At 41.5% G+C, this 27,477-nt stretch overlaps 1 protein-coding gene across 1 annotated transcript; it reads left to right on the top strand.

Annotated features, from left to right (window-relative positions):
• The first annotated feature begins 34 nt into the window (after positions 1-34).
• On the top strand, positions 35-27,477 carry RBM17 (RNA binding motif protein 17). Its single transcript, XM_025853552.2, has 12 exons — positions 35-192; positions 7,103-7,240; positions 10,982-11,098; positions 13,874-14,040; positions 15,877-15,974; positions 19,101-19,157; positions 20,360-20,501; positions 22,440-22,591; positions 23,724-23,797; positions 24,630-24,728; positions 25,867-25,939; positions 26,072-27,477. The coding sequence occupies exons 2-12, from the start codon at positions 7,118-7,120 to the stop codon at positions 26,173-26,175; spliced, it is 1,206 nt and encodes a 401-aa protein (XP_025709337.1). The 5' UTR covers positions 35-192; positions 7,103-7,117; the 3' UTR covers positions 26,176-27,477.

Here is a 27,477-nt window from a genome sequence, read left to right as displayed (position 1 = left end):
CCTCTCTCCCGGCCGCACGCGCTCCCTGACCCCGCGCCGCCGCGCGCCCTGCGGACTCGGCGTAGGGGTTGGCGCCGGTTCAGGTCTTGCGGTCGCGGGCTTACGCTGAGTACGCCCAGCCCGCCCTCTCCGCGGCGCCTCGGCCCCGGTGCGCCGCCGCGGCCCATGGGGAGAGTCGGCCGGGGGGGCCGGGTAAGTGGCGCCCGAGGCGGCGTCCGGACGGGCGGCCTGGCGGGGAGCCGGGGCGGGAGCGCCTCCCCGGGCGGCGCTGGACGCGAGGCCGCGGCTTTAGGCCGCGCCGCGAGGGGGGCGAGAGGTCCCGGGCCGGCCCCCCGGAGCCGCCGACGCCCTCGGCCTCCGGGCTGCGGGCCCGCGGCCTCCGGGCTGCGGGCGACCCGCCGTGTTTGCCCTCGCGCCCGCCGCCGCCTTCCTTTATTTGCCTCGGGTCACCGGGCCCTCGAGTTCTTCCTGTCTTCTTCCTATTCTTCCCTTTCCCGTCTGTGTGTTTCCTCTCTTGGACCCGGGCACGTTGTGGTGTTTTTTCTTTTCCCCTCTCCGTCGGTCCTGTTTTGAAAAAGTTGCTCCGTCCCTAGACGCCGGTAGCCAGGTTTGTGTCACCTGTGGCCCAGCACCCCTGTGCCCCCCCTCCTGGGCCCGGGGAGCGGAGAGGAGGCAAGTCACTTCCTTCCCGGGCCGCGGGACGGGGGACTCCGGATGTTGACGTCTCCGAAAGGCGCAGGTACCTAGACAGGTGATGGGAGGCAGAACTCCGGCGTTACCTCGGTCCCCGTCCTTGGCGGGCGGTGTTGTAGCCCTGATGCTCGGTCACCAAACATGTTCCCGGAGCGTTTCCCCTCCCAGACCGTGTGTCCTGGGCAGCAGACGCGGAATAAATAAGTAAGATTGGGTCCCTACTCAGGGAGTTTGGTCTCTAGGGAAACAGGCATTAAAAATTACCCACCCCTGGGTTGATCCAGAGGCTTCCCAGAGGGGGTGATGCTTCTAACTGAGTCTGGGAGGTGTTGTGTTAGGTGTGCGGGGGCGGGCGGGGGGAGGCTCCCTGCTGAGGAAGGAAGTGCAAAGGTAGCAGACGAGAAGCACCGTAGTGCATTCTGGAAACGGCAGGTAGGGTAGTTTTGAGAGGCGGGTGGTCGGGTGAGCTCGAGAAGGCAGTAAAGGAGAGACGCTGAAGGTCCTTAGTGCTAGAGCCAAGCCAGCGGATGGAAAACAGCTGTCCTGGAGAAGGGCAGAATTCTGCGTATACTCCGGTGAGCACTGTGTCTCCTGGCAACAGGTGGAGTTTTTAAAGGATGCGCCTCAGTTTCCACACGTTTAGGGGATAAAGGCCACCGCCATTTTTACTGTAATAGAGATATTTGAGGAATTGGGGGTAAGGCATTAGTAACGTTAAGCAGAGGATGTGTTTTGGAATTTTATTAAGAGACGTGCTACCTGCTCTACAGCCTCGAACGAGTAGGTTCGTGAGACAAGAATGTAGCAAGGTGTGATAGACGTGTTATCAGTGGAAAGCTGTTGTGATGGTGGAGTTCTGTAATAACTAAAGATAGCCTTTATGGAAAATAAGAATTTGAGGGGAATTGTTGGTGTATTCCCAACTGTGAGTGTACAGAATGGATTTCTTTTTTACCTGGTTTGTTTTAAATTACCTTCAGGGAACATCCAGGGCTAGCAATCCCTCAAGTCTTGTCATAGCAGTGAATAGTGAAGGACGTTTGTTATCCACCCACATTCCAGGTGACTTTTCTGGACTTCGTGACAGTACACCCCCGCCTAAGAAGGGATGTGACCGGCGGAGATACAGGAAAAAAAATGTTTTCATTCTTTAAAAAGTCGTCAATTTTACATGGGGCAGATGCCTTTTATTGCCTATTACCTGTATTTTTTGTGAACATCAACAGGCACCGCCCTCATAGTTCCTTCCTTTCTGTCTGTATATACTTTCCATGTTCTTTAGGCTTCATTTTTGCTTTAGGATACATGAGTATCTATTTAGTGATTTTTAAAAAAAGTTTCTTACCATGCTGCTTCTTTAGGTGCTCAGAACTCAGACTTTGACTCATTGTTAGTTGTATGGTGGTGGTGGTTTTTCGCCCATTATGATGGTGTACAACTTAAAATTTAGCACGCTTATGTCAAATACCATTTACAATAAGTTGTGTCCTTAAAAGCAGATCTGAAGATCTTATTGTTTCATAATGTGATTTAAGTAGGTGCACTTGATAACATTTAGAAAATATGAAGTGCTTACAGTGTTCATAGCATGGTGTTCAGCTGGATGAAGACAAAATCTGCCCTTACCTTTAAGGGGCTTGTAACAGAGGAAGAGACAAGCGTGTCAACCAGGAGGCACTGTAACCTATAGAAGAAGTTGCTCTGAGTTTGTTCGGGGGAAACAAGTTGAGGATGGAGAGTTTTATGTGGGGGTGGCAGTCGCTGAAGGCTTCATAGATGCACTTGAGAAATGAGAGAAGTGGGCTGCTTCTGAGAAGACTCGTTCCATGTTCTTTCTCTACTAGTTGCATGTTTAAAAAAATACTTTGCCAGCTTAGAATTTTAACAAGTCATCATTCTTCTGGCAGACCGTGTTTACTGTGTTTCTTCTTAAGAACAAAAATGGCGCATACATAAAAGATGTGTTGATCAAAGTCTGGTGTTACCATAAAAAACAGAAATAGCAGGTATTTTCAAGTTCTAAAAGCCACATGTCTGTGTTTGTATTTGACCCTGACCTAAAGTGTATCCAGATGTTAGCGCTAGTTTTTATTACCTGCCACTAGACTTCATGAAATAAATGTGTTCTGTCATCTAAGTAACATCTCAGCAGTAATTAGGTTAAGTTCATGGCAGTCTTGTCAATGCTTGTTACATTTCAGTGACTGCAGTGGGGAGAATGAATGAATCAACTCTGGTATATTAGAAGTGCTTCAAACAGCTAAAATCAAAATGTGCACACCTTTTGAGGAAATCACGTTATATAAAAGGAGGATAGTAAGGAATTAATGGGAATGGAATTCAGGGTGCTGCCCACCCCTGGGCTGGGGAAATCACATGAATGGGATGGGGAGGGGGTGGGTATCGGGATTTAATGTGGTTCTTTTGTCCAGATTCTGACTCTTGTGGTAAATTCACTGGTGCTGTAGCATTACAGTAATTAAAAGCAGGCCATACATGTGTGGATGGATAATGAGTGTGTCATTGCTGTGATTAATCCAGTTCTGTGAATTCAACGTCCGTTCAAGCAAGAAAAGTGAAGAAAGCTCTTCCTCATTTACTGTGATGGGCAGATCTGATCTATAAGCTCTGTGTCACAGAAAACCAGCAGATGCTGGTGAAATGACATCAGTTTCTAATATTTGAAGTGTGTTTTCAAAGGTTTTGAGAACAGAAACGGTGGTTTAAATGAACGTAGGATTTCGCTGCATAGTGATTTTCGAAACTAGGAGAGAGGGCAAATCAAATGGAATTGTCAACAGACCATCTTCGATTTGGAAATGGAATCATTGGAAGTGTGGCCCCATGGGACCTCATTAATTCAGCCATGAAATCTTTGCTAAATACTGGATTTTTGGACAGAAGAATTCTGGTGGAGGAAGAGATCCTCTATACTGTTTGACTTTCTTTTAACCCCCAAATTTGGGAAAATATTTCCATGAAAGTTTACTCTTCCTGGTAGGGAAATGTACTAGTGTTAATTAGACAGCAGCCTGTTCCTCAGGTGCTGCTTCTCCCTCCCTCTTTTAAATATTTTCTGTTTGTGTGTGGTAAATGTACGGAACACACAACCTGGGATTTGAACCATTTTAAAGTGCGTGGGACCACAGGGCAGTAAATACATACACATTGTATAACCAGTAGTACCATCTATCTCCAGAACCTTTCGCCTGTCTTTAACTTTCTAGTGGAACCTCAGGATTGTGTCATGTCTCTGCTGATTCCTGTGGCTACACAGACTTAATTATTAATATCTCAGCAAATGTTTGTTTATTAAATTCCTACCCTGTGCCAGAAATTGGAGATGCACAGGTGGATAAGCTAATCTTTTTCCTTCATAGTTCAGTGGGTGTTTGGTTAGCCTATTTCCATTGGCACCAACGTATTTGTAAATACCATTTTTGGTGAGGTTCTTAAGTTTCTTATGAAGAGGTACTGGGAGAAGTAGAGTTTGGGTTACAAACAAATTTGCAAATAAATATTAAATTTGTTTATAATGTCCTAGAAAGCTTCATTGTTTATATTTACTTCCCAGAATGTGTTAGTCTTCCCTTGCCTTTATGAGAATGAAGAAAAACAAATGAACCCATAGTTTAACTAGGCTTTGGTTTAGTGACTAGTTGAATGAAGAGAGCCTGTACAGTTAAACTAGGTTAGGTGAGAGGTGCATGGGCGTTTTCGGTAGTAAGCTGGACATTCAGCATTGTTTTTCTTTGCTGTTGCTGAGTTCTTCCATGAAATTTAAAGTTTAAGGATAGGTATTTAGATAAGAACGATTAGTTTTGAATACCATGTGGGCTCTGAGGAAGGTGCATGAAAGCCTCTGAAGCTTTTTGGTACATTGCTCTTCCTTCTGGGCACTCATCATTGGCCAGAAATCTCTGAAAAGATGGCTTGGGAGGGGTTTGCAAATAGAGCATTAACCTTGCAGTTGGCCTACCTTCCTGTTCAGCTCTGGGTCAGACGTAATCCTAGTCTGGGGAGAGCGCAGTGAACTCAGCAAACGGGATTTAGGTTTTCGTGGGGTTTACCATAGTGTGGATTAAAACAGGTTCTGAAGTGGACGCCAGGGGCTTTCCTTACTGTTTCTTTATTGCCTCAGTGACTTGAGCTTAATGTGACAATGGGCCGCCAAGTTCCTGAATAAAATGTTCACTTTGGCACTGCAGGCAGTGGGCATTTATTTCCCTGTTGGATATGCTGTCTAGGAAATTCTTTGTTCATGCTATCAGCTGAGCTGGTGAGTTGTCACAGAAGCCTTACTGAGGAGAACATGCGAGCATTCCTCGATTTTAGGTGATTCATTAGAGCAGTCAGCCACCACTACCCTGGGCTCTCCTTTATTTTCCCTGTGTCTGTACTGCCTTGGGGGCCTTTCATTTAGAAATCAAACCTGAGAGCTTTTAGGTAATCTGAGGGCTGGAATATTAAGGGTAGAAGAAACAGAAAAGCAGCAACAGTTGCGTGGGGCTCTGACTGCCAGGCTGAGAACTGCCCTGCTCAGACCCAGACCAGCTCTTCCGGGGCGGGGGGGAGGGGGGACGTGGGGTGGTACCCACCCCACACAGAGTGAACCAGGGTCAGCCAGGATGTTGTGGTGGCGGGGTCTTAGAATACCAAACCTAGAAGGGCGGAGAAGTAAGCATATACCAGAGAGAAGTTTTTGCCCTGAGTCAGACACAGCGGGGGGGGGGGTGGGGGGTTAAAATATTTTCCTTCTCGTCTATATTACCTTCTCTTCCTGAGAGACCAACACAGGCGAAACAGGATTTGTTTAACACAGTTCCTATGGTAGAATGCTGTCTGGACCTGGGAACTGACAGATTTTTTTGGAATGTGTCCATAAGTCAGAAACTACCTATGCTAAATATTTTGCAATTTGGGGATTTCAATTTTTTTTTTCCTCTTTCCATTTGAGAAAGAGATTGATTTTTTTTTTTTTTTTTTTTAATTTTGGGAAGGGTCTCTGTTGTGGTCTCACCCAGAATGTTGAGTTTTTAAAAAGGTGACGGTAGGGGCACCTGGGTGGCTGAGTCGGTTAAGCAACTGCCTTGGACTCAGGTCATGATCCTGGAGTCCCAAGATCGAGTCCCACATCAGGCTCCCTGCTCAGGGGAGCCTGAGTCCCACATCGGGCTGGGAGCCTGCTTCTCCTTCTGACCGTCCTCCCTCTCGTGCTCTCTCTCTCATTCTCTCTTTCTCTCAAATAAATAAAATCTTAATATAAATAAATAAAATCTTAAAAAGCAAATAAGGTGACAGTAGGGATTTAGTGTAAAGGGTTGTGTTGTTCCCATTACTAGGTTGGAAATGGGTCTTCCCACCACGACCTTGGGCAGATTTATCTCCTAAAGTCCCAGTTCTGTAGCAAGTTGAGCTTTAATGGTAGCCTCTAGTAGGCTCTCCAGCAGATACTGCATTTACTACCAGCCTGGCTTGATACGGCTTCCTAAGTGTAAACTCTTGCTGTTTTTGTTGTTGTCTTGTGTTCTCTGTTCTGCAAGGATATTATGTATTGATCATTTACATGTAGATTACTGATTATCTTTGTAATTGATGTTATTAGAGATTACAAATTTCAACTTGATGGAATATGAAGAAGTCAGGATGTTTATGATCTGCCTCTCTGCTATCAGTAATCATAATTTATTAAAATACAGCATCCATGATATGCTTTGTTTTTTAATTTCTAGGCATATGTTTAGATTTCTTCTTTTATAAAAGGTAGCTAATAGTGCTAAATCAACCTGGTACTAAGGGGTTGTTGTAGTTTCTACTTTTTGTTGTTGAGACAAAAAAGAATTTTTAAAAAATTGGATACATGTAGGGGCGCCTGGGTGGTTCAGTCATTAAGTGTCTGCCCTCGGCTCAGGTCATGATCCCAAGGTCGTGGAATGGAGCCCCGCATTGGGCTCCCTGCTTGGTGGGGAGCCTGCTTCTCCCTCTCCCACTCCCCCTGCTTGTGTTCCCTCTCTGTCTCTCTCTTTCTCTGTCTCTGTCAAAGAAATAAATAAAATCTTTAAAAAGAAAAATTGGATACATATAATTGACAATATGTAATTATTAATCATTATATGCAATAGCACAGAATGATTTCACTCATGAATTGGCCACATGATCTTATAGGTAGAAAAATTAATACTGCAAGTTTATTTGTAAACCAATATGCGGATCTAGTGCCATGTGTTAGGGCACTGATTGGCAGTATCGGGCACCTTAGCTCCTGTTGCTGAAGCTTCCTGGACGAGGTGATCTCTTCCAATACCTTTCACCTCTAAAATTCCATGATACTGAGTTATTTTAACACGAAAAGATGTGAAATCCTTCCTGTGTTTTGTATTCTTTAAACCCCATCCCCCTTGCCTTTCAGCATTAAATTGGAAAGATGTCCCTGTATGATGACCTGGGAGTAGAGACCAGTGATTCAAAAACAGAAGGCTGGTCCAAAAACTTCAAACTTCTGCAGTCTCAGCTTCAGGTCAAGAAGGCAGCTCTCACACAAGCCAAGGTAAGGTGAGCCCATGTATGGAAGTGGAAATCTACAAAGCAGGCGCCTCCTGAGGGGTCCGAGCGCTTTGGTTTCAGCTTGCTCTTCTGCCTGTTTTATCCAGTATGTAGGGTTAAACATGTATAGGGGGAGAGGCTCTGGGTGGAGAGAAGTAAGGAGGTTAAGGTGAGACCTGGGAATTGAACTATTGCAGGGAATCAGAAGGAAGAAAAAGCAGGACTGTCCGTTTCCAGCAGTGACGCTGGTTTACAGGCTTTTTAGTATGTCTGAGATTGGCCGAGGATTTGGTTGGAATGTTGCTTTGTTAGCCATATTCCTGGGCTGGGGCCTGGAGTCTGCTGTTCGTTGTAGGGGTTTAGAAGCAGCACGTGGAGTAGTGAGGCTCGGCGGGAATTAATAATTTGTATGCCTTAGTGAGGGCTCAGATTGGTTCTGAATGTGTCAGGCATATGTAGTCTGGGAGTAATTGGTTTTGTTCCTGTTGTATACATGTTGGGCACTGGGGACGTTGTTGAAATTGAACAACATACAAGACATTAAGGGCATAGTTGTCCACTGAATATTTGATGTAAAATGCTACTGTCAAATACTTGTAGGAATGAGAATGGTATCTGGTTTGCTTGTTGTCTTAAGGGCCCGTATATTTTAGAGCGTATAACCCAGTGGAGGTTATATCCCCCTAAATGGGGCAAATATTGTCCTACCTGGGTGAAAACTGTGCTCTTTTTATGTGTGGTGCAAGATACTGTTAGGTACATAAACAGATACGTAGTATATCTGTGGTAAAGTTTTATGGGGTTGGGGGGGCCAGGGAATGTATTAAAAAGTTTCTTGAGGGGAAAGCAATAATGAAACAAGTTAAGAAAACCTGCCTTAGAGATGTATTGAAATATTTACTGATAAAATGTTTGAATTTAGGGGATTTGCTTTAAAATAATCCATTATGGGGCAGAGGAGGTGAGGAGGCACACAGAACACAGTTCCCCGTGAGTTGGAAGCTGGTGACGCTGGGTCATAGAGATTTAAGGATTCATGAATCTGTTCTCTTTACATTTTGTGTTTGGAATTTTACATCAAAAACATTTTTTTAAAGTTGGAATTATTTTTCTTTTCCTTTACTACCTCCTCAATTGGTGCTTCTGTTGAAGTGCTTACGTGTGAGTGCTCAGTGCTATAAAAGGTTTTTAGGATTAGTATACCCACAGGTAAAACAACAGTGTCTGAAAATTTTAGTTTGTCTTGTCAGTTCTGTTGATCAGGGTTTTTGTCTTTTTCAAATTCATCATGATGAGATTAAAATTTTTTTTATGCCAGTATTTTTAAAGAGAGAGAATTTTGTTGTTTTAAAACAAGCTTTCACCCCATTTGAAGGGAAGATTAGCAAAACAAGTCTTGTTTTTCCTTTTAATTTTTAAAAATTGGTTAGTTTTTAAAATCTTTTTGAATTTCATGTCACTTTTACTTTGCACACGAGATCTGGGAATAAGGTTTTATATTCCCATACCAGTACCATTTTATGTATTATTCTTCAAGGCCTAACATTCCCTTTTGTAAAATGGCTCTGGCTGTAAGGAGCAATCTCACACTTAATAACATCAGTTCAGTTGGACTTTAAGTGGATGTAATTAGTGGACAATCTTAGGTCAATGGGAGATAACAAAGCAGAAGAGCAGAAGTCAAAATATACTAGATATATACAGATTAAAAACTGGGCTAATTCTTCAGTTACCAGCATAAATATTGTCAGCTTCGTGGATTACTTGCAGCCAAATTTTAAAAATCCTAATTTGTTTCTTCCTGCCCGGTATAACTTCAGGATTGCTTTCTCTATCCAGTCAGTGCATATTTAATAACCTGTTGGTTAAAAACTAGCTTATATAAAATACGATTGAGAAAACAGATCCTTTGAAAAAAATATATTAAAAAGTTAAATGAAATTTATTCATCACGTACTGATTTTTCTGTACTATTACTTTACTCACATGAAAAAGCGTGAGATGCTGATAAGCAACGAAATAGGCTTTTTTATGAAGTCTGTAGACTCTTGGACATCCTCTTTAGTATCTGCTTCAGTCTGTTTAATTTACGTTTATCAGGTTTTCACTTCTTCAGTACAATAATTTCAGCTACTAGGACATCTCCTGAGGTTTCAAATGGGTTTTTAGAGGATAGGTCAGAATAAAAAGTGGCCTGTGAAATCATTTCTGCTAACTTTCTAATATCTTTTTGAGATTGCTGTGTGAAGTTAGTATTTTGTTTTTCTTGAAGGGACGTGAAGGTACATTGCATTGATTTTCTTAGGTTTAATTGACTAATTAATTACTCAGTTCTAGGTCGGCCTAACCAAACCTGTAAAAGTGTTTGGTAGAGAAAACTTTACCTACAGCTGAAAGATGGAGCTGTGGTCTTACCTGTGGAATAATAGAAAAATATATGATTCTGATAATCTTCACCATTGTCCTCTCAACTTTGGTATTCACTTAGTGGCTTGTATAGTTAATGATTGGATTAAATTTGTTTCCTTAACATTATAAGCACTGTTATATTCAAGAGGGATGGTGGGTTTATTTTGAGCCTTTTGTAGTACTAACAATGAAAACGTATAACACTTTAAATTGCAAAGGGGGAATTAAACCTTTGTAACCACAAGACCAGATGGTCACTGGCCTGCCCATCTGACGTTCGCCTTGCTGCCAGACAGCCTGCCCCTGAGTGCCGCAGTGGTGATGCCAAACGGAGCACTGAGCACCGCACCTGGGAGGCACTCAGTTTTCAGAAATTACAGGGCATAGAGGAATAACTGAAACTAGACCACCAGGAAGTTACCAGACGGGTCTAGAACGTGCAGCGTTTTACAAGTGTCGGGAAAAGGAGAAGGAGACAAAGACGTGGCTCTGGTGATGATGGTGACGACAGCAGGGAAAGGAGTCTCTTCTAAAATGAGAGCTTTAACAATCAAACGCGTTGTGGGACTTTGGTATGATTCTGGTTCAAAATAAATCAGCTATTTAAGCATTTTAGGGGACAGTTTAGAAAATCTGAGTGTGACTTGGATAGGAAATGATAACGGGATTTTTTTTATTTTATTAGGTGTGGTAATAGTACTGCACTTATGTAAGAGAATGTCCGTAATTTTAGGAAGTTAAGGGAAAGTGTCATGAGTCTCCCAACTTCCTTTTGGATGGTTCAGTGCAAAATACAGTGTATGGTAAAGAAAATGTGGTAACATGGGAACAGTGGTGGCTGGTTCGTGAATGAGTACTGTTCTCTGTTTAAAGTTTTTCTGTGGGGTCAAAATAAAAGAGGTAGGAGTTTAGATTCTGCTGGGAGGGAAAAACTAATCCACAAGTATCTTTTGCTCAGGATATAAAAACATACCTTATTCCTTGGTGAAAGACTCCCACTAATCCAAGTGTGTTGTGCTGTTACAGATTTGCCCTCCTGTGCTCAGAGGGAAAACCAGTGTTAGAACTTTTCTCGTTTCCTATTTTATATGCAAATTTACATAAAAGAGACCAAGCTTACTTTAAACCTTTTATAAAAATAGAGGAAATTTGTGTTGTTAAGAAAAGGCTACGGAAACCGGTATATGGTAATGATAATAATTAGAAAGCTGTTGTTTTAAGATTGTTTTTCTCCTATCTGAAAGGTTTGTTACAGAGACCACGAAGCTTTGTTATAAACAGTATGAGTTTTAATTTGAAGCTTCAGTGTCCTTCTTTTGTTTTTCCATGATTTTAGAGCCAGAGAACAAAACAGAGTACAGTACTTGCCCCAGTAATCGACCTAAAGCGAGGCGGCTCTTCAGACGACCGGCAGATTGTGGACACCCCCCCGCACGTCGCAGCTGGCCTGAAGGTGAGCCCCAGCCCCGCCTGATGGGCTCTCCTGTTTCACGCACGTGTCCTCAGAACAAGGTCCCCTCAGTGGGTCACTGTAGGCTAGCCAGTGTCCTTTTCAACTGAATTGTAAAAATTAGTATTGAAAATAAAATAGTGCATTATAGAAAAATCAGAAACTGGAGAGATGCAGAAAGGAAAACAGTAGGACTTCAGTCCTACTGTCTAGAAGTTAAAAACTTTATATTTTGGAATATCTTTCCATCTCTGCCTCTATCTTCTGTTCTCTAACTTGCTTTTCTCACTTTATGTGTTGTGAGAACACACTGTCTGTGTTAGAAAGTCAGGACTGTATGATCATTTTAATGGATTCACTGTACTTCCTCAAATGGGTGTACTGTAATTTATTTAGTTCACTTACAGCTGGTTGTATGGGTTGTTTCTAATTTCTTCTGTCAAAAGGAACATTAGTGCTTATTGTCTTATTGTGGATGAAAGTAGAGAAAAGGTTTAAATTCTACCAGCCTAACCTTTATTACCTCAGCGATTTTACGTCATCTTAAAAACAGAGACAGGGTCAGCTGTGTAAATGGCCTAGTGAGGATGAGGAGGAGCTGGACAAGGAAGACTAAGAATCATAGTTCAGACGGTACAAAATGAGGAGTAAATGAACTCATTGTAAACTGTGGTTAAAATCACACCCATTCTTCAGGTGACGTTCCTTCTTCTACAGATGGCAGTCAAGTAATATGACTGCAAGAGTTTAAGCAGCACCGTGCACACAAATTGCTTGATGAAAAATGACCAAAAGGTTAATAAATAGAATAGGCAATTATTGCTGTTTCTAGCAAGATCCTCTTCCCATCCCCCACCCCCACCCCTATCAGAAAGAACCCAAATCAATCTGAGACACAGTCCCAACTGCATGCCCCCTCCCTTCTTTGTTTAGTTTCAGTCAAAACTGTTCTGGGTTGGAATCTGCTCCCCTCACTTGCCTTTATTCTGAGATTTCTTGGCCAGAAGAACTGCCGTTGGTCCTGCGGGCTGATGGTCTGTCAGGGAGGAAAGGCATCCCCCAGTGGAGATGTTTCTGGGGATTCTTCATCATTTAACATTCTTTCCCCACAGATTATCTACCTAATTTTCCCTGACCACATCTAATCAAAAACTGGTTCACTGTCTTCTGTTACTGTGTCTTGACTCTACAGTATCCCCACAATGTATAAGTGTTTTAGTTTTACCCACCCTCCCCAGCATTGGGGTATTAACATTTTAATTTTTTAAAATTGAACAGATTGCTTTACTCTTTATAGCATTTACAGATGATGGCTCATTGTTCCACTCAGCAGGGTTTATGTGGTAAAAGTTGTTTACTTTCAGATTTTGAAATGACAAAGAATTAACCTTGATATTGACAGTTGGTTCTGTCAGAAACTCTGTGGTGATAGTATTATGTAAATTGAATAGCTGATTGTTAGTTTCTCTCCTGTCTTAATAATAACTGAAAGGAAATCTTGTTCATGTGCCTTTGTGTTTTTAAAAAGTCTTTTTATATGAATACAAATTCATAACTACCCTTTGGGAACCTTTCCTTAAATAGATTTGTATAAACTTTCCACTGTTCAGGCCTGGGAGCTGATTATAGCTTTCTAATGTCTTATATTCATTGGACATCATATTTCCTGATTTTCAGTTCTAAAGAAGCATTGAAATGTTTGTTTTACAATGCAGAACATGAGACGGAACGGTGTAATGCAGGAATTGTGGGATTTAGATCCATTGACATTGAACGTAAGCTCTCTGTATCACGTCAGTCTTGTGTTCAGATACACAATACATTCGACAAACAACTGTCCTGCCTTTGCTTGTATGGACAGTGTCCTTCCTGAGGTGGTGCAGAGCAGGCCCTCTGAGACTCTGGTCCCAAACTGTGCATGCTCGGGGTAGCTGTGGAGACCAGCTAAGGCATCTCATTCGTATAGATACTAAGGGGGAGTTATGCTAAGAAAACTAACAAGAAAGTGTGGAGGTTTAGGTCCCCATTTTCAGGTCAGCTGTGCTGTGTCTGCTTTTTGTTTTTCTGAGTTCTTTAAGGCTGCCTCTTTTCTCTCAAAGAGTAGCCCCAGTTTCTAAACGTACAGAAAAATGCAAAATGTTATCATCTGAACCTGATCTGATCTTAGTGGACCTTAAAAGAACTAATGATGGTGTGAAGGGAGTTACAACCACCTGTGCTGGACTTGGTTCCTGAAATGCAACCTCCCTGGAAAGGGATGTGTATTCCAGAGGGTTTCAAACAGCCTGAGAGGATGCTTTCTGCCTTTATTGTGAAGTCTTAATATATCATGTTTCCATGTAAGCAGAATCCAAAATTAGTCTGTTAAATGACCACAAGAATGATTGTTATTCATGGATTGTTTATTTTTAAGTTTTCATAGAGACATATTAAAACAGAAGTATTCACTGTTTATTATGAATAGTCAAATTTATTGCTTGAAATTTTAGGTGGTCGCAGCTTGTTTAGGAATTCCAGGAAGATGCCCTAGGGTATTTATGGAATTAATACTGAACTGAGAGGTGAATCTTGGTTCATCTGCTCCATAGCTACATAGTGTGTGGCCATGTCAGGTCAGTAACCCTCCCTAGGCTTCTGTTTCCTTGCCTATAAAACAAAGGAGGCAGATAGATGGTCTGCAGAGCCCCTTCTAATGCTCATATTCTTTGACCTTAATTCTACAAATACAATTCTAAAACATGAGGATGATACATGGTTTGGCATTTTTACCTTCCTCAGGATCCTGTTCCCAGTGGATTTTCTGCAGGAGAAGTTTTGATTCCATTAGCTGATGAATATGATCCCATGTTTCCTAATGATTATGAGAAAGTAGTGAAGCGCCAAAGAGAGGAACGACAGAGACAGCGGGAGCTGGAAAGACAAAAAGAAATAGAAGAGAGAGAAAAGTAAGGCTCTGTTTGGATTCGAGGATATTTTACATTTGGAATAGTCATTGTGATATTAATGAATGAACCTTGGTGCTGTCTGTAAGGCTGAAGTTAGTTTTCATGGTTGATTAAGCAGTCATCAGAAGGAATCAATCTGTTTTTAAGATTTTGTACAGGCATACCTCATTTTATTGTGCTTTGCAGATGCAGTATTTTTTACAAACTAAAAGTTTGTGGTGGGGCGCCTGCGTGGCTCAGTTGGTTGAACATCCGACTCTTGCTTTATGCTCAGGTCATGATCTCAGGGTCCTGAGATGGACCCTGCCTCAGGTCCATACCCAGCGTGGAGTCTACTTGAGAGTCTCTCTCTCTCTCTCCCTCCTCCCCCGCAAATAAATAAATAAATCTTTAAAAACAAAGTTCATGGCAGCTCTGTATGGAGCAAGTCTATCAGCACCATTTCTTCTTTCTTTCTTTCTTTCTTTCTTTTTTTTTTTTTTTTAAGATTATTTGAGAGGGAGAGTGCGTGCGCAAGCGGGAGGAGGGGCAGAGGGAGAGGATCCTCAAGCAGAGTCCATGTTGAGTGTGTAGCCTGACACAGGGCTCCATCTCCCGACCCTGAGATCACAACCTGAAATGAAAGCAAGAGTTGGATGCTGTACCGACTGAGCCACCCAGGTGTTCCTCAGTGCCGTTTTTCTAACAGCATTTGCTCTCCTTATGTCTCTGTATTACTTGGTAATTCTCCCAGTATTTCAGACTTTTTCATTATTTGTTTTGGTGATTTATCATCAGTGATTATGACTTGCTGAAAGCTCAGAGGATGGTTAGCATTTTTTAGCAGTATTTTTAAGGTATATACATTGGGTTTTTTTAAGGCATAGTGCTATTATTACATACTTAATAGACTACAGTGTAGTGTAGACATATCTTTTCTATGCACTGGGAAACCGAGAACTCCATTTGATTCTCTTTATTGCAATATTTGCTTTCCTGTAGTGGTCTGGCACCAAATCAGCAGTATCTCCGAGAGGTGTGCCTGTGGTTAAGTTCCAGCATGAAAACAAATGCTAGGAACAGATTTCATGTCTAGATGCAGAAAACTTGAAGTCGACATTTTGGATGAATTGTTAGAGAAGTAACCTAAAAATCTGAAGTTGAATCATTGGTTTTTTCCTATTCTTCTAGAATCGTAACTATTTAAAATACTTAAAATGTTATGGGTGCCTGTCTGGCTCTTGGTCGCAGGGTCGTGAGTTCAAGCCCCATGTTGGGCAGTAGAGCTTAGTTTAAAAAATAAAATACTTACAATGTTTAACTAATTTTGAGCCAGATGGAATTTTGAAAAGCTTATATACATCTTTTATTTATATTTTTTAAAGGTATGGGTGAAAAGAATTTATTTGTATTTCTTATTTTGAAAATACTGAATGTTAATTATTCAATAGGTATATAAAATATTATATAAATTCTCATTATTTATTGAATCATTTCATGAAGTGAGAGCACATTCTAGAGACTCAATTATTAAAGTATTATCTATGTTGATATGCTTTAAAATTGAAAAAGGTAAACATCAAGGAAACTTTTTTCTTGCTACTTATATTCATGTGCCTGTTAAATTTGTTCAGTTTATCTTTTGGATTTTTCTCACTTAATTTTGCTACTTTAGTCTTCAACCAGTTATTTGCCCATGTGCCCCCCTCCCACCCTCCCACCTGCCAATTAATAGTTTAGTGGGAAAGAGAGGGTTTGAATATTTTCTAGCCAAGAGCAAGTCAAGGTGACATCCTTGGGTTCACATCTCTAAATTGGTTCATCTGTAATGAATATTTGGTTCCTCTGTTATCACAGGAGGCGTAAGGACAGACATGAAGCTAGTGGGTTTTCGAGGAGACCAGATCCAGATTCTGATGAAGATGAAGATTACGAGCGAGAGAGGCGGAAAAGAAGTAAGGCGTGAAACATAAATGTCACATTTCAAACACGGTGACATTCTCCTGTTTGCTTTTCATGTTCAGCTTGATAAATAGTTCAGTCGATGTTGATTTGGGTAATTTTCTCTCTGGAATCCCAGCAGTCCATGTTTGCGTAACAGTTTTAACGTATATCCTGTTTTCACGCGTATTCTCCTGTGAGCTTCGCGATCACTTTCTCACATGTGTTGCTTGGAGACCTCGGGGATACCTTAAATACCTACTATCACAGTTTCCTTACCCACAGGACCAGCACATTGACCAGCACCTCTTCCCTGTAGCCAGCTGCGTATCTGTTCAGCACGGACCAGAGAGTCAAGGCACTCGTTTCCACAGTGTTTGCCACTAACATGCATGAATTTGAGGAAATCCCTTAGTTTCCCTGGACATTGGTTTCTTTCAGGGTCTATGGAGAGCAGGGAGACAAGAATTTGAGCCAGGTACTTCATAAGGCCCCTTCATCTCTAAAATTTCACAAGCAGAATTGTACTTGTGTTAGAGCTGGCTTCTTCGTGATCTCTAGATAGCTAAGTAGTGTTCATTCTTGAGAGAATGGAATGCTTCTTACTTTAGCTTCATTGTGTTTTAATTGCTGGGATTTCCTTGGCTTAGTTGACCAGTTTGGTTGACAGGTTGAGATTTATTTAAGTGAGAAATTTAAATCTTCTACTTGTCTACTAGATACCAGCTACTGTTCTAATAAGCACTTTCATAGATTATCTACTTTACATCACACAACTCAAAGTAGGAGCTATGATTATCCCCATTTTAAAGGTGAGAGATCTGAGGCACAGAGGGAATAAGTGCTTTCTGGATACAGGTCCACTGTCCAGCTTATCCAAGATCTTCATATGCCCAAAAGCCTATATTGTCATCTTTAACATGAGACCTAAGAATAATGTTACCATAAAGCTGCAGTATAGGGGCGCCTGGGTGGCTCAGTTGTTAAGCATCTGCCTTCGGCTCAGGTCATGGTCCCAGGGTCCTGGGATCGAGCCCTGCATCGGGCCCCCTGCTCGGCAGGAAGCCTGCTTCTCCCTCTCCCACTCCCCCTGCTTGTGTTCCCTCTCTCGCTGTGTCTCTCTCTGTCAAATAATTAAGTAAAATCTTTAAAAAAAAAAAGCTGCAGTATATTTCCACATACATGAACTCAGTTGTATGACTAGCAGTTTGGCAAGCCTGGTCTTCCCCAGTGTACAGCCAAAGCTGCTTTAGGGTTTAATTTAAAATTTAAAATACTAATTGAGTTGGAAAGGAACAAGTCTATAGTAATTTAGAACTCTTAATCTTTCAGTGCAGATATGAATTAAATGTATTTATAGGATACTTAATATAGGCAACAACAAAAAACCAAGTTCACAGATACAGAGAGACAGATTGGCAGTTGCTAGAGATGGGGGTGGGAGGTGGGCAAAATGGGTAAAGGGGATGAAAAGGTACAAAACTTCAGTTAAAAAATAAATCAGGATGTAGCGTACAACATAGTTGTAGTTGATAAAACTATATTGCATATTTTAGAGTTAAGAGAGTAGATCTTCAAAGTCCTCATTATAAGAAAAATTTATGACTGTGTATGATAGATGTTAACTAGACTTACTGTGGTGATCACAGTATACACAAATAGCATATCACTATGTTGTACACCTGAAACAAATATGTCATATGTCAGTTATACCTCAATTTAAAAAAAAAAAAAAAACGTGCTGAGCACTGTCAGGTGCTACGTTGTCTTTCTAACGGAGAGGAGAGTTAACACTTGCGTGTGCTCTGTATGTCAGGTATTATGTTAAACATCCCATATCCTTTATCTTACTACTTAACAAATGTTAATTGACTTGTTTTAGAATCCAGTGTATAGGTTGAATATTTGTCTTACCTTTCCAGCTTACAGATTGGCTGCCCTTTGGATAAGGAGCTATGCTTTTATATTGAGGACGTTTTTTTTTAACGTTAACAAGAGCCATACAATCTAGTATTAGGAAAACAATGGCATTATATCCATTCTGCATGCTGCTGTTAACAGATCGATGTTCATATTTTAACCAGATTAGTAGCAGATTTCCAGTAATCACCTGAATTCTTTATACTGAACTCAGCTGATTTTTTTCAGAATCAGTCAGTAATCACCTAGGTCTTAGTGACCAGGTTTAAAAAAAGGAACGATAATAGGTATTTCAGGAGAAATATAAATTTTATTCAGGTTCATATGTCTCCGTAAGTATGTTTAGTCTGGCCGTGTTCATCGTGATGCACGTACACCGGCTTTAGAGGAGTTGCTTTTGTGAAACCTTATGTATGCTGGTGCAACATGGTCTGTAATCCATTTGTGTGTTTTTTTTTTTTAATTTACATTTTATTGTTTTGATCGTTTCATTGGCAATTAAGTTGTAAGACATATGTTAGGGCTTGTGTCTAATGAAAAATTCCTTATGTCCTCCATGTGTGTTCTCCCTCGGGTTGCTGGGTAGCAAGTGGGGTCTGTTTTGGTTGGTTGTGTCGTCATGGCCCAGGAAACAGGAGCAGGAATGGCGACAGCACAGGGGCCAGAAGTACCCACATTTCCAGATAGGCGTTTAGGTCCAGGGGTTACACCCTGGAAAGGAGTGTGCGGATCGTGGGCGCGAGCGATGGCGCCGTGGGCAGCTGGGTTTTATCCTGTCGCTGCCCGTTGACTCCTCTGATCCTCTTCTCTTCTGAAAGATGGAAGCAGTAAGACCTCCTTCTGAGGTTTCTTGAACCTGAACGAGATAACACGTATGAAAACTCCTCACAGGCAACAGACTCGCCTGAGAGTTCTATTACTGCCTCCTAAGTAACTGCTCACTCTCTGGGCTGTGTCCTTTCACCTTGCAGTTTGCTCATTAACTGCATTCTGGGGCTCTTGACTGCCTGCTATGAAAAAGATAATTTTGTCTGCCTCTGTTTTGCCCATTTTCTGTGTTTTTAATCCTAGACTCAGAGATGCATTCCTAAGTGTTAGCAGGAGGGATGAGGTGGCGGGTATTTTCCTGCCCCCTCCCTGGGCGAAGGGGCGCAGTACAGCACAGGGCACGGGGCGCCGGTGTCCTCTCCGCTAACGGCGCATTCATTCCTGTCTTGCAGGTATGGGCGGAGCTGCCATCGCGCCACCCACTTCTCTTGTAGAGAAAGACAAAGAGTGTACGTATCTGTTTCTTGTCCTTTTTTCTTCTGACCCACATCTTGGGCCCAGGCAGGGGAAGTCTTGGCTTGAGTCAGCCAGCGGTGCTGAATGTAGAGCGTCATGGCCCGAAAACCCAGACTCTCGCTCCCCCACTGAGGCCAAGTGGGAGACCACCCTTCACTCCTGTGCTTTAGAAGTTTTCACGCCAGGCTGAGGCTTGGATTTTATACAGCGATGTGCTTTTCTTTTCTTTTCAGTAATTTGTTTTATTTTCTCTAACATTTCATAGTTGGAGTTAGGTTGGAACAAATGTCGCTCAGTTTACAGTTTTCATACTCTGTGGTTTAGAAGCTGTTAAATTCATGACCTTCCACAAGGTGGCGGTGCCTTCCTTAATTAGATTTTTCTGCAATTCGTTTCTATTTCCTTACACGCGTCGTGTATCTTTACTTAGATTGCCAAAACATGCTCACCCACTGTTTCTTCTCCCAGTGGTCTATTCTAGAATATTTGGGTTGGAATTGGACTTTGTTGCAGCATCTAGATCATTTTTGTATCTGCTGCGTTGGACCACACCTAAACTGTTCTAAGAAAATATAATCATCCTAGTGCTTTTTAATAACCTGTTGCCCATTTTATGTGATCTTTTTAAAGAAGATAATTCAAAAGATATTGTGAAATATCTTTTATGTGAAAACACCTGACACACCATAAGCCCCACCTGAAAGAAGTCTCTGGGAGTGGGGCCCAAGCATCTAGATCTTTTAAAAGCTTCCCTGTTCACTGGTCTGGTACATGGTCCCTAATCTCAGAGACCTTTATTGTTTGCTAGGCTAACGAGGTAGTAAGATTAGAATCTTAAGACAGGTACACAAAGTGCTGTGGGCATCAAAAGAGAGTTAGTTGGACCTACTTGGAACATAGAGAACGTCTTAAAGTTTTAGACACAGATTGTCATTTAAGAGCACTTTAAAGGGTAAATAACATTTCAGTAAGATGTAAAAAAAAAAAAAAAAGACATTCGAGGAGATAAAAACAGGAGTAGCAAAGCAGGAATCAGGAAAGTAGCGTTCTACCTCTGATTTTTAAAAACGTCATGTAGTGGCTCTAAGATTGACTTGTTTTTTTTCTTACTCCTTGTAGGCAGCTGATCTGTGTAAATATAGTTCAGAATTCTTTTGTAGTACTTTGGTAAACCTGTTTTATTTTTATCCAATAGTACCCAGAGATTTCCCTTACGAAGAGGATTCAAGACCTCGCTCCCAGTCTTCCAAAGCTGCTATCCCTCCCCCAGTATATGAGGAACAAGACAGACCCAGATCTCCGACTGGACCTGGCAACTCCTTCCTTGCCAACATGGGGTAATGGTTCTGAGTGCTCTCATCTCAGCAAGTGTAAGAAGGACGAGACTCGGTGTGAAGTGTGGCCGGCCTTGTCAGTCGATGCAGCTTTTGTTGGGGAATGAGGGCACTCTCGGGTTTATGGGGAGACACTTGGTGTGTTCAGTTACAAAGCGTCCTTCTTAAGAATCAGTGCTTGAGTCATGTGGAGGGCGTTCCAGCCTGACACTGCTAGGTTTTCTACCAAACAGAAAGCCTTCTGATGTAAGTTTTGAATGATTTAGATACTGAACGTTATAGTCTATAGGTAGGAACAGTTTCTGATAATTATTTACATTGATTTTCATAACATTTGCAAACAAAATAGTTCATGTGAATTAGAGCTGACAAAGGCTACGTCCAAAGGGTGAATGACATTTTTTTCTTGATAAAATGAGCCATTTGCTTTAAGGTCATGGTTCTGCACTTTGGCTTTAAAACACGTAGTCATTCTGACTCCCAATTAGAAATTTGTTTGCCAGCATATAAAATTCAGTTTTAATGTTGACTTTCAGGTGGGGCTTGTGGATTTGTGTGGTTTTTTGTTTTTGTTTCTGTTTTTTTTTTTTTTTTGACCCCCACTGGGTTCAGCCTGCATTTTGGTTTAAAGAATGTTTTACGGTGTTGACTGTGTGTCTCCTCCTATGAGGAGCTATCCCGTGGGGCGACATTACACTAGGCCTACACTCTGCCTGTGACCCTGCTCTGCCCTCCCCTGTGCGCATGTGCTTTGATTCTGAGAAGCCTTGTGGGAGCACATGGCTGGGCTTCAGCCCTGCAAGAGGGTGTTCAGTGTCTGGCCTTGTTGGTATCCCTCTCCTCGACCTGTGCGGCTTTCTGTGGTGTAATTGCTGGCTAGTAAATTCCTTGAAGATGAATACAATTTAAAATGTAGCTCCTCGGTCATAGTAGTCTCCTCTCTGGTGCCAGAAACCACACAAGCAGCATAGATAGAGAACATGTCCGCTCTTGCCCTAGACTGTGTGCTGGAGTGTGGACAGACATGAAGCTGGTTTTTGTTCTGAATTCCCTTTTGAACAGGGATTAAATGTTCACCGTATACCCCAGGAAGGTAGAGGGTGGCGTAGCTCAGCCATCTTCAGGCCTTTCTGCTCTAGGTCGATTTGTTCAAATGGAATTTGTAAGGAAATTACATACGGAAAATGATGTAGTTGGCACTGTTACTTGAAGCAGCGTTTTGTGATTCAAGCCCTAAATAGCAGTGGTCGCTGGGGGGCCCCCCTAGAGACCCGTGAGGCACCTCCAAGTGCAGTTTGAACGCTAAGTACTAAGGAAAGAGCTATGGGCTAGGAATCAAGAGTTGGAGGTTCCAGTTTGACTTGACCATTAGCACCTATGAAAGAATTTCTGAGTTGGGTGTCTTGCTTTGCTCCTAGTCAGCCTTAAGCTGGTTAGCTAATCTGGGCCTCGGAAGATTTTCCCGTCTGTTAAATGGATGGTCTCTAAGAGTTCTTTCGTTTATAAAGACTGTCATCGGAAGCTCTCCTGTACTATTTAGAAGAATGTGGTCCTCTTCATAATGTGAAATGTATGCTTGCCGTTTGGCAGGCACACTCAGAAATGAACCCCGGTCGTAAACTGTATAGCGGTGCACACAAGACTTCTAGTGTTTTCTAACAGGGGTACTGGGAGAATTTTGTAGGAAACGGATATTTCCCTTGCCTCAGAGATAATCTCGGGATGTCCGGGATTTCAGCACTAGCTTTTTCCATTTTTTTCATCCTGAACATCCCCACAGCTTCTAGCGAATGGCCTGTTGGTATTATATGTGACCACATCGAAGCCCATGTGGGATTTACACTTCTCTTTTTAGAAGGCGATTGCTGTGATATAAAATTGGGTTATGCTGTAGCTGGGGACTTCAAGTCCAAGAGCTCCTTCTCTTTTCCTTCCTTCCAGTGGCACAGTAGCACATAAAATCATGCAGAAGTACGGCTTCCGGGAAGGCCAGGGTCTGGGGAAGCACGAGCAGGGCCTGAGCACAGCACTGTCCGTGGAGAAGACAAGCAAGCGAGGAGGCAAGATCATTGTGGGTGATGCCACAGAGAAAGGTGGGTCTCCTCCACAAGCGGACCTTCCAGGGTGGGAGCAGGGGGGAGGTGTGGTCCAGCGTGAGAGGATAGGCCCTCTCTGCAGCAGAACAAGAACTTGGAATTATGATGCATTCCAGTTCTGTGTTGTGGACACAGAGACTCCAGAGGCGCATCTATTTGTTTAGAACGGATCTAGAGATAGGAAGGTTCATGGGAGAAAAGACGAGAGACTGGCAGAAAATAAACAGCACTCAGAGAAGTGATTTCATGCCTATTTCTCCTAGGCAAAGACCTTGTTAAATTGGTGAAGTCATAGCTAGGTTTTTAGAGCACGAAAGACAGAGCCACGTATAGTGTGTCCATGATCGTGTCTGTGTATTTCCATCCTGTAAGAGTTCTTTACTTTTTTCTTTTTCCTGCCCTTTCATTTTAAGAGTGATTTCTCATTTTCTTACAGATTGATTGCTCTGTGAGATCTAATGTTATTTCAGTCTGTTTGATAGATGATGCCTGCTTAGTGTTTTATTTTCATGTGATTATTCTTTTCTGTGCTGAGGGCATATTGGAATGAGACAAACATAGCTTCACATTTTAAGCAGAATTGAGTTTATTTTGAATATCTTAGTTTAGCTCCCTTTCCTAAAGAAAGAAGAAAACTTTGCTGGCAGCCCTGTCAACACGTAGCTTGAGGAAGCAGCTGGTCAGGCTGACAGGCTAAAACCCCAAATCGGCAGTCGCCCTGATTTGGGGGGGTATGTGAAGTTAGTCAGTCAGCCAGTGGCTGGCGAATTCACTGCTTATTACGTTAGGCTAGTGACCTTTGGCCACACTGCATGTGCCAGTACTCTGACCTATAAGGTTTGTGATCTGTGCTCTGTCAACTGTGTGAACTGAGGAGGTGAACGAAGCAAAAATCGCAGGTAATTAGAGAAGCTAAAAACTTGTAGGAATCATGGTAAAAACCTATACCAAAGCAGAGCAGATATTTTCATCACAGATAAGGCTACATTTTTGCTCAGAGACAGATTGCATAAATGCTTAGAGATGACTCTAAGGACATAAATAGTGGGAAGTACTCTGGAAATTAAATTAGTCGTTGTAACTTGGACTCAGTGTTCTAACACGCCTACGTTTAAATGTTTTGCTACAGATGCGTCCAAGAAGTCAGATTCAAATCCATTAACTGAAATACTTAAGTGTCCTACCAAAGTGGTCCTCCTAAGGGTAAGAAGCAGAAATGAAGAAACTGGGTTTTCCTACCTTGAGTTTTGCGTGTCAGTCCACCCTGAGCTATCTTTGCATGCTTTTAACACTACTGATAATGGTAACAGTTAAAGAAAATGGAAAATAATTCTCTTTGCAAATGATCTTTCTGGATAGACTCCATCTAAGATTGATGTTTTAGATTGTTTTTCACTAGTGTTTTTTTGCTAAATGTAATATTTAAGACCACAGTGAGTAACTGCTCTAAAATATTTGACGTCAGTACAAGTTGAGCTTAGTTTAGGTATTTTGGTGCTTACGTAGATGCTCTTGTGACACTCTGTGAAGCTTAATGTGTGTGTGTGTTTGTGTTTTTATGTTTAGTGTTTCTCAAAAGATTTATTGATTTCACCTGTTACTTTACAACATCAATGCATTCATGCACTTACGCTCATTATTGACACCTGAAATACTTATTTTTCCCTCGAGCAGTAAAGCAAGCCATGTTTAACTTGTGGATCTGTCCGTGTAGGACACTTTTTTTCAACTTACACTTGAAGTAGAACATAAGCTCAAAAAATTATTTTTCAGTTAGATGAGTAAACGGAATAAGAGTGTACATCTGTCCTCTGTTACGTGCTGTGAGGTCATAATTTGCTTTAATTCAATATGTTAAAAACCATAAGTACATATTTTTATTTTGTTAAATACCAACTCTTGGGTACTATAAGGATGAAAATTTTCATTGTGTCATTTGGGATTGAGAACATTTGCCATCATGAAAGAAAGTTACTTACTCATCTCGTTTGTATATTTGTAAATTATACTTGAACTTCTTCATTTTTTTTCATAGAACATGGTTGGTGCAGGAGAGGTAGATGAAGACTTGGAAGCAGAAACCAAGGAAGAGTGTGAAAAATATGGCAAAGTTGGAAAATGTGTGATATTTGAAGTAAGAGGGTTTTCTTTTGATGTTTGTAACCTAAGTTGTAACTGACAGATTACCAAACATTTTCTGCAAATAGAGATAAGTGTGCTGTGAGTGTGTTCTTACCACCAAAGGTGACAGATGTTACTTAGTCACACTTCTCTTGGTTATAACAATTTTAAACGTAAAGACAAGAAGGACTTCAAATTTTATTTGGTGGGGGAATAAAATGTTTCATTTTATGATTGACATTTAGTTTGGTGATTCAAGACTCACTGTCATGTGCTCAATAGTTCAGTTAGTTGGACATGTCTTTGGTTTCTTTCATTTGGCAAGTGTATATTTAGTGCCTCCCACATACATTTGGGAGACAGGAAACGTGGTCTGCGCTCTCAGTGATATTTAAGTTGAAGAAACAATAAAACAAGCACATGTAAAAATAGGGAATGTGCAGTTGCTAGACTCTGTAGTATTCACTATAAATACAGAAGTCAAGAAAAGGGTTCGATCACTAAAAATAGAGCAAGCTTTGTGAACAATATCAGATGTAGGCTGAACTTGAAATGCATGGGTAGGATTTGGATAGGAGGAAAAGGTATCCTGATGGGGTCACAGCTTCTGGGAGACTAAGGAGGGCTACCGAGTGGAATGGTTGGGTGTGCTGGGAATGAACGCGGGGGGAGGGAGGGGGGACGTGGCGCTGTGCTTACCTGGGCCATGTTAATGCAGGGCTTGAAGAGCCCAACAGGAATTTCAGTGAATGTGAGAGGCAGTTAGAACACAGATCTCTTCATCTTAAATTTCTGATCCCATTACTGCTTCTCTTCTATTCCATGTTCTGTTTGTTGACTGCATAATGATTTGTTTAGGTGTCGGCTGGCATAGGACCTCTTCAGGGTCAAAGACTGCCCAGCTTAGTTAGCTCTGTGTTGTCTGCACCTAACATGGTGCCAGTCATAAACAGACATTCAAAAAAAAAAACCCCAGACATTAACAAATTTTGATGACAAACAAATCGTACTTATTTCCTTAGTATTTGACTTGTCTGTATATGATGATCATTGCAATACTTACTCTGACAAAGATCAATTAAGGAAGAAAACATACTCAACTCTATCTCAGTTGATAACTTCACATATGACACTTTCCGTTTCTTTCCCAGATTCCTGGTGCCCCTGATGATGAAGCAGTACGAATATTTTTAGAATTTGAGAGGGTTGAATCAGCAATTAAAGGTAAGTGGTAGAGCTAAATGTAAAGAATAAAAAAGTGGAATTTGTGATCTTGATCCTTACAGTTAAAATATGTTCTTGTAATGCCTTAAAGGATACCTGTATTAACTGATACTCTTTCTGTTTGTCTTTTAGCCGTTGTTGATCTGAATGGGAGGTATTTTGGTGGACGGGTGGTAAAAGCATGTTTCTACAATTTGGATAAGTTCAGGGTCTTGGATTTGGCGGAACAAGTCTGATTTTAAGAACTAGAGCACGAGTCATCTCCGATGATCCTTAAATGAGCTGCAGACTGAGCAGAGAAGGAAAAGACGTCAGCTGGCCTGTGTGGCTGCCGCGTACAGAGACTCTTGGAAGGACTTCTAAGATATATGTTGATTGATCCCTTTTTTATTTTGTGGTTTTTTAAATATAGTATAAAAATCCTTTAAAAAAAAAAAAAACAATCTGTGTGCCTCTCTGGTTGTTTCTCTTTTTTTATTACCACTTCTGAGGTGATTACATTTTTTGCTAGGATTTCATGATAATTCTCAAGTGCTTCAGTGATACAGCATTTCTTGCACTAAAAAACCTAGAAAGTTTTGGGATATGGGGTTGTATTGTTATCCTTTGCTTTTCTTTCTTTTTGATTCATTTTAATAAAACCTGCAAGTTACTAAACTGTAGCTTCATAAATTCTATAATAAAGCATCATCTTGGCAGTCTGCCAAAGGTGAAAATGTTTGCTTTCTCTAACAGAGAAGTTCTTATTGACTCCAGTCATAGAAAACTCTTTGTGACATGAGCTAAGGTTGAAGAATTGCCAACCTACCATGACTGTTTGGATAAATCATCTTTGGTGAAGTTAGACTGTGGGATATGTGGTGGGTGTAGGGGTAGATGGGTGTAAAAACCATGGATCTAGCACTTGTTTTCAGAGACTCACCTATAGTCTCTGAAATACAAATGACATGTTGATTCTAGAATTCACAGGTACATTGTAAACGTGTGTCCGGTAATTTGGAAACTGTGGCTCCTTGGGGGTCACGTTTCTACTGGCAAAATTCGCAGTAGTGTTAGTTCTCATATGTAATTTTTAAATTTATAAAATGTTTCCACAGAAGCTACTTAACCTGTACTGCCAGTTGATAGAATTCTGGAATTGTGAAAAATTGTACCATTGAAGTGTGGTGGTATGTGTGGCTTAAAAATGTAGCAGGACCACAAGAAAAACCCCCCAAAAAACAAAGCCAGATGACAATACTTGGTACTGAGGTTCATTGCCAGCACAGGAAGTGTTTCCAGAATATACTGTGCCTGTGTTCTGTTCCTTGCTTGCCCACGTACTGCGTGTGACTTTCCCAGAGTGGCAGCTGGAGAGCACACACGTCTATGTTGTCTCTAGGTGATTACCACATGGAAGTGTGTTATGACCCTGTGGGGGAAGAAAGCACTCAACAGTTCTTTGCATCCATGGTTTGGAGACAAGGAATATTCTGACCCTTTTTACAAAAGGATTTTCTCATGTTTTTATTTAACATAAATAAAAGAATAACATTTTC

The sequence above is a fragment of the Callorhinus ursinus genome, unplaced genomic scaffold, assembly GCF_003265705.2.
Source record: "Callorhinus ursinus isolate GAN/ISIS: 27379988/994484 unplaced genomic scaffold, GSC_fseal_2.0 scaffold36, whole genome shotgun sequence".
NCBI classification, from domain to species: Eukaryota; Metazoa; Chordata; class Mammalia; order Carnivora; family Otariidae; genus Callorhinus; species Callorhinus ursinus.
The sequence above is the reverse complement of the archived record's forward strand: the minus strand, read 5'-3'. Positions and strand labels throughout refer to the sequence as shown.

Excerpts from the sequence above, each read along its gene's own strand:
- RBM17 (XM_025853552.2), top strand. The coding sequence starts at position 7,118 with ATGTCCCTGTATGATGACCTGGGAGTAGAGACCAGTGATTCAAAAACA. Across the intron at positions 7,241-10,981 it reads CAGCTCTCACACAAGCCAAG|AGCCAGAGAACAAAACAGAG; the intron begins GTAAGGTGAGCC and ends CCATGATTTTAG. Across the intron at positions 14,041-15,876 it reads GAAATAGAAGAGAGAGAAAA|GAGGCGTAAGGACAGACATG; the intron begins GTAAGGCTCTGT and ends CTGTTATCACAG.